The 7,434-nt window shown below is 36.9% G+C and overlaps 1 protein-coding gene across 2 annotated transcripts; it reads right to left on the bottom strand.

Annotated features, from left to right (window-relative positions):
• Nucleotides 1–356: 356 nt before the first annotated feature.
• Nucleotides 357–6,888, bottom strand: LOC124179331 (protein SMG8). 2 transcript variants are annotated; one of them, XM_046563572.1, is made up of 15 exons: nucleotides 6,732–6,888; nucleotides 6,461–6,605; nucleotides 6,095–6,369; nucleotides 5,796–6,023; nucleotides 5,521–5,714; nucleotides 5,294–5,397; nucleotides 5,006–5,199; nucleotides 4,680–4,919; nucleotides 4,377–4,580; nucleotides 4,180–4,292; nucleotides 3,784–3,957; nucleotides 3,408–3,672; nucleotides 3,016–3,327; nucleotides 2,737–2,916; nucleotides 357–1,036 (listed from the first exon to the last, which is right to left on the bottom strand). In XM_046563572.1, exons 1-15 carry the CDS (start codon nucleotides 6,770–6,772, stop codon nucleotides 916–918), a joined length of 2,790 nt encoding a protein of 929 aa, XP_046419528.1. In that variant the 5' UTR covers nucleotides 6,773–6,888; the 3' UTR covers nucleotides 357–915. The 2 variants fall into 2 exon arrangements, with proteins under 2 accessions (XP_046419528.1, XP_046419529.1); XM_046563573.1 differs by having other exon boundaries at nucleotides 3,784–3,945.
• Between the last annotated feature and the right edge of the window lie 546 nt (nucleotides 6,889–7,434).

Raw genomic sequence — 7,434 nt, 5'->3', positions numbered from 1 at the left:
CAGTAGCATGTAGGATCGTTGTTAATTAGGAATGTCCTATTACTAATAACTATCTTGGGACTTAGTTAAAGAAGAATATTATAGTCGAATTATCATGGTAAATATAATACTAAATCTATAGTGCATTTCATGATTTCAATATCAAGTAGCATGGTGATAAATAAAAGAACCACGCTGGGTTTGTGCAAAATTTTCCGATGAACATACGGTTACACGTTGTATAGTAAGAATGATCCCGCCATTTGCACTGCTTTGAAATGATAGGGTGCACTGTAGGATAGAGATTACGAACGATTGCAAAGAATACTTTGTCTCTGTTATAGCTTTTTTGCCACTTACATGTTTGTAAATACCCATTATTTACATTTCATACTTTATTTATTATTATACATCGTCGTTTATTATTGCTTTTTTTTTTGATGTCAGAGTATTCCACTTATGTAAAATAAATTGTTTACGCTCATTAAAATACACATTGTTTTTTAGTGAATATTGTTGAAAACAGAGAAAGAGAGAAAGAGAAAAAATTGATAAAAAATTACATACAATACATATTTTTTATTTTCACTGTACGAGAAACATTTAATCATGCCAGACCAATAAATTAGTTCTTATTACAAACCAGCTGCGCATGTAAATGCTTGGTGTAATAAACTGTTACTTCAACTATAAATTTTTTTAAACTGGAATTAAACTAAAAGTAACAGGAAAAATCACCCAATACTGTAAACAACCTGTGTACAATCGTGTACACACCTATCCCGCATTGGATTTATTAAACTTCCAGAGCCTCGGATGTACAAACAATCCGATTAGTCTCACCCCTGGGTAGTATTCACTTCTGAATTGAAATACACGTTGAGATTTTCCACGTGCTGAATTCGTATCCTTTCACAGATGTTCATGTGACATGGATCATTTCTTTTCTGGAACAACTTCACTGATTCCGTACATTCCAGCTAAAAGTCTGCCATGGGCTATAGGTACTGGTTCTTTCGGAGCCAAATAAGGCCCCTTTTCGCCCATGTAAACATATCTGCATTAGTTGTTAAGGATGATAAAATTTCATCTCCTCAAACATCAAAATGTATAATAACATGTCTTGATTGTCGTACCTAATATCAGAGTGGCGACGGACCGCGAAAACCAGGAAAAGTCAGGAAATTTTGACGAACCACAAGGATAACTTTGCTTTTTTTTTCGTTAACCGTATTCAAACGTCTGCTATGCTTCGTAAATTCAGTTAAGTTAACTTTCCGAAATGGTAGTGTTCAATTTTTAATTGAAACAAAGCAATACTATGTATTTTTTGGATCCAAATTTATATATTCAAGGTATACAGCTTAGTCCGGTCAATTTAGACATTTCGAAACACAATAATTCCGACAGAGCTGAATTTTGGTAGAGACCTTGGGTTTACCATTATAAAGAAAAAGAAAAAAGTCCCCATCGATACCATGTGTGCTAAAAAAGTTATTCAAGGTCAAAGGTCAAAATTGTCGGTTTTTTCGATTTTTCTCGTTAACGGTTAATTTTATCAAAAAAATAGCGAAATTGTAGATCATAAAATTATCCACAAAAATGGTCTCTATACTTTTTTTCCTAAGAATTATCATTTCTGAGATATCGCGATTCTAAAAGTCGAACGAGTTACATTCTATATAATATGCACGCATATTGTATATGTCAGGGATATACATAGTATATGTATAGTATATATAGTATAATATAGTATATATTATAGTATATGTATAGTATATATACTGCGTATATATATGCATAGATTATCTCCCTCCGACCGTCAGAATTGGATTTCTTGTGTGTTAATCAAGTGGAAATTACAAAATCTCGATGTGGCACCTCTTAAAAAAATCGCACGTCGATTTCCTTTCACGAGGTCTAATATTATGTTATAAACTATAATTTCATGAAGGTGGAGATGCAAAAAAAAAACATATTTTTTTTTTTTGAGGCAGTCTAATATATACTATATATATACTATGTATATCCGTGACATATATAATATGCGTGCATATTATATAGAATGTAACTCGTTCGACTTTTAGAATCGTGATGTCTCAGAAATGATAATTCTTAGGAAAAAAAGTATAGAGACCATTTTTGTGGATAATTTTATGACCTACAATTTCGCTATTTTTTTGATAAAATTAACTGTTAACGAGAAAAATCGAAAAAACCGACAATTTTGACCTTTGACCTTGAATAACTTTTTTAGCACACATGGTATCGATGGGGACTTTTTTCTTTTTCTTTATAATAGTAAACCCAAGATCTCTACCAAAATTCAGCTCTGTCGGAATTATTGTGTTTCGAAATGTCTAAATTGACCGGACTAGCTTCTAGAGTTTTTGGTCATAAAAGCTGCCCAATATTACCTAAGTTTCGTGGAAAAGCGTCAGGGAATTCTGAATCTTTTGACAGCAAACGTCAGGGAATTTTATTTGAGCAAAATTGTCGTCACTAAAAATATGCACGGTATAGAGTGTGTGATAAGATGAAAAAAAAAAAAAATTGAAACAATTCTTGTATATCCAATATTTTTTCAAACAGTTTTGCAAAAAATTTTCAAATATTGTCAAGTAACTTGATTGCTGTGATTACCTGTAAAAGAGAAAAATCTTTGATCTCTGAAAACCTTGAGACACATCTGATCAACGTGATTGAAGATTTGAAATTTCCCATTCACGGTACACAATTGCCAGAAAAAAAGGATACGGAAGTCTGAGGACCCAGTAGGCGCTCTGCGATAACTTTATTGGTTCCTCGCAACCAGTGACGAAAATCGGACAAGGGGGGGGACCTGGTTGAACCCGTGGATTCAAGGTGACATGGACCGGGGCCTTGGGCGTTACAACATGTATTCTCATCAACTGTGCCATTAGCGGCTTTGTTTGCCTAGAATAGATTTTATAGTTCGATTGCTTGATTGTAACAAAAATACATCAAGCAGGAAATTCGGAATATGATGTGATAAGAATAGTCCATCAACAGTACCTGCAGGGACACGGAAAGTATAGAGGCATATCTGCCGTGCTGGATGTAACTTTGTTCCCGCTGTCCTTGACAATGCCAGTTCCAGTGGCCTTCAGGACTTTATCAGGAGCAGATGCCATAAACCTGTGGCCTCGTGGACACTCGTATTCAACGCCGACAAATATTTTGACAACAAATTCCTTGCCCCCTTTAGATTTACGGCCGCGTATCGAATTCATATTTTGAAAATTTTTACCTCCCCGATTGTAGCTGTGACTTGGATTGTCGCCAACCATTGGCCACAGAGATCCTCTCTCCTTCTGGTGCTCTAGTCTGCAGCATTTTATTACCTCGTCAGAATTGAAAGGAAATTAAATAAACAGATATATTGTTTAATGTTGTCCCCCATTTACCTGACCGTCACATCCCAGGGTAGTAAAAATGCTGACGTCGCTAATACGCCGGTCTGATGCTGCAGTCCAAGGTTGTGCGAGTAAAGACTGCTAGGCCCAAGGCAGACTAGTGACCAGCTGGAGAATTGCGGCAGGAGACCAACAGGGGATTCTGTATGCAGCATACCTGGTAGATACTCTGTCGTCGATGGCTGTCGAACAAGCGACTTTTCTGATGCTTCGGCGTCGCTAACCTCAGGCGTTGAACAATGTAACTGTTCAGGTTCTAAAAAAAGAATTATGCAATTATTGCTGTGAATGAAGAACCAAAAGGCAATGCAGTTGAATAACAATACCCATCCATCTATTTATGGTGATTATCACTTCGCAAACAAACCTTTGTTGTTTTCTAGGTCTACATCACACACTTCGATAACCACATTGTGGGCATCTGGGACATCAGTTGTGTCGCCCGGAGTGAGACTAGCTTTGTTGCTGAGCCTCTGATGATCATCGTTTATTAAATCGCTTGTAGGCGCTGACTGTCCACTGCCAAACACTGGAACGTCATCTTTTTGTTTTGAAAAGTAAAGATTGCGTCAAAAAATAATGTTGTATAATATCTGATGGAAAAATCTGCTATGCAAGAAAGGTCGGGGTATGTGATAAATCCAGGACAAGAAATCAGATGAAAAATTTCTTGAGGGATTTAATAACGATAGTCTTTTTCTATTTCAGAACTTAAAGGATGTCAATGATCTTGTTTTTGATAAAACCTACATATGGACCTTACCATGCAGTGTATTTACACCAAGGCTACAAGCTTGCGTTTGCCCCTGTGGAGTCGACAGCTCAATACGAGAAAATGAGTCTTTTCGCTTTGTAACAGGAAATAGTTGTGCTGGTCTGAAAATTGTCAAGGAAAGCGACTTGATTAGTCATTTCAATTTCAATAAAACTCGGATACTTGATATATGAGAGACTGCCAACCTGAAATTGTGTATGCTGGGCTGAAAGACTGGAAATTGTATGCTTTCTAGTTGCGAACATCCACACTGTTTGGCCAATAATTGAAAATAATCATAGTTGGCCTGTCTTAAGCTGAATGGATCCTCTCTTGGCCCTTGGCATCTGCCACAGTTGCAAGCACACACGTATCTTACGCCACTGCTATGCTCCATTATTGGTAGATCGCTGATAGATTTAAACATGTTTTGTGATTATTAATCAATCTGAATCCAAGATCGGTGTTACATAATCTGCTTGTGAATGAGATATTGCTCTTTATTTTACCCATCATCATCCCTAGGCTCTACTTGTTCTCCACCTCCTGCCCCTTCACTGCCACCTTTATGGATTGGATTTGTGCAAGGATTCCCAGTCAATGAAAGCACCTCGCACATTTGTTTGCCTGCCCGCCAGTGTTTGTCACATTCTTGCTGCAGTTTTTCACTGAACTCTTCAAACAGTGGGCCACGTGCATGCATCTCAAATACTGCCATGGCATGTGCTAGTTTAGTTTCGTGATATGCTCTGAAAATGTGGACAATAATCGGTCGAGGAAAATTTACTGGTGAAAGTAGTAAAGCCTTTTAACCAAACAGTTTCAGAATTCAGACCTGGTGTAGTGTTGTGGAAGACCGTCTTGATATGTTTGAAGTGCTCTTGGCAGAACCTTGCTGCACCTGCTCTTACTAAACTTTACATCAGTGTCAAGTAAGTGATGGAGTGTTGAAGTTTCTCTGTCCATTCTCTTGACAAAGAAATCCATGAGCTTATTCACAACTTCAAAGAAGAGAGACAGCGTTGGTATCTGTTCAATAATACTTGACATGAATTTAACTGAATTTTATTTTTTCTATCAGAGGATACACGATCCTTGTAATTTCAGAAATACTTGTTCTCACTTGGAAATGAGTAGGTGCTGCAAGCCGCCCCACGTTGTCGTCAAAACCTTTCGCAAAAGCTAAGCTTATGTGCTGCTGAAGGAACGACTTGAAGGTATGTGTTTCTAGAAGTAAATGATTTTAATTTAGGTGAAGGCAAACTTGTATGAGTAGTATATTCAAGATTTGATTGTTAAGAATTCTTGACAAAACAAATGAGAGAATTTTTTGTTTCTAATCAATTTTACCATCTTCTAAGTCATTCGATAAGAATAGAGAATCCACGCTGGCTAAGCTTCTGGAAGTGTCGCCACCTGAGCTTACTTTGCAGCTTTGAATTAGCTTCCTGACCATGTGACCCAGGATGTCTCTGGACTCAGTCGGCCCCGTGTGAACATAAACAAATTCCTGATTCGCTGGGATTGCAAACAGCGAGTTTGTGCTAAAAACAGAAAGTTCGAACATAATCAGAAGGCTTTGGCCGCGTCAAATTTTCGTTATTGACAATGAACCATGACTATACCTAATATTAGTGACTATTCGGTTTTTTCTTAATATATGATATATTTGATCCTCAAGCGAATGTTCAAGCTTTTTAATGTTGCCACCTTCTGAATCCCGGAATGACGAAGGACAGGTTTCAAAGTAGAAAAGCACCCGCGGTGAACATGGTCTCGCATTTGTAGCCCAATCCTTAGGAAGTCCTGGAATTCCACTTAGAATTTCTCCAACTTGTCCTGAGGTCTTCTGCCTGCGTCAAAAATCGTTGACATTGAAAATTCCATGTTGCAGATTCTATTTTTTTATTAGAAATTAACTAACCTGACAACATCCAGCGCTCTAAACAAGTGAACATAGCTGTAATCAAAACTGTGGGTAGGGTGAGTAAGTATAAGTACATGAGAAACGTGGAACAGGACGAGCAGAGCTCTGGAGTATTTTTCTCGCATATGAGCCCAAGCAGTTAGGAAATCTTTGCTGTCGCTCTTGTCGATGAACTGATCATAGGCATTGATCAACGTGTGCGTGTCTAGGAGTCCTCGAACGTGCAGGTAAACCACACGATCTTTCGCATCATGATATCCTTCTATTTCGCACTACGGAATAGATAAAAATGGTAGAATTTCTTACATTGGACTAATTACGGTGTTGGAACTGCATGTGTTTATTCAAGGCTACAGTCCATACCAAGTCGTCCTCGTCCACCGTGGGATCATCCAAAAGACTCGTTTGTAGGATAGAACTGAGCATCTCAGTTTTGCATGCTTTGGCACGAAAGTGTGACTTTCCAAACACAGAGACGACAACAACTTTTCTCTCTGCATTTGGTAAGCTATAAAAACAATGATTTCAAATTTAATGAGGTTTGAAAGTTACAGACAAGGGTTTCAACTGGTTGAAGAAGTCTATGTTAATTAGATTGCCTCCGTTCTTTCGCAACTTAATCGAATATATTTACCTGTCCGTGTTAAATGGGAGTTTAAATTTTTGAGGCCTCATTTTATTTCGTATTACAATTTATTTGATAGCTCTGTAAGTCGTCTTGTTTTAGGTTAGAGTTCAAATTGTTGTGTGGTTATATGTTTAAAGAATTCAAACATCTGTGCCATCGCTGGTGATTGCGGCTGAACTTATGACTGTAACCAACATTCTGATTATCTTCTGTTACTCTGAAGATAATAAATATCATCTGAACTTAAATCTTGTCGACTAGTGGCGCTATCTAACAAAGTATTTGTAAACTATAAGTCCAAATTATGTTATATCAAATGATATATGAGTTGCCTGTGATAAGGCGTAATTCCGTATTCAAAATCATGATTTTTTTAATAGAATATGGTTACCAAATACATTGTTGTGTATAAATACTAAAATGATTTAAAGAACATTATTTGATACTTGTGATATATTACCCAACTTCTTCGCTTTTTCATTAGTCTTCTTTTATTTCAGAGATATGACGATCCATCGCGAATTTTATGAAAGCTGACGGAAAAAGCAGATTTATTAAACTTTTTGAGATAATAGTAATCTCCAATCAGAATTTTAGACAACTCAATTGTAATAATTCAGTTATCGGTTAATAGTGGTCGAAATTCCTCAATTATCAAGATCGTATTTAAAAAGTCGTCTCAATTTTTACATGAAGAATATCACGAAGG

This window comes from Neodiprion fabricii, chromosome 4, assembly GCF_021155785.1.
Source record: "Neodiprion fabricii isolate iyNeoFabr1 chromosome 4, iyNeoFabr1.1, whole genome shotgun sequence".
NCBI lineage: Eukaryota > Metazoa > Arthropoda > Insecta > Hymenoptera > Diprionidae > Neodiprion > Neodiprion fabricii.
Note: the sequence above shows the minus strand (reverse complement) of the source record. Positions and strands in the feature narration are given on the sequence as shown.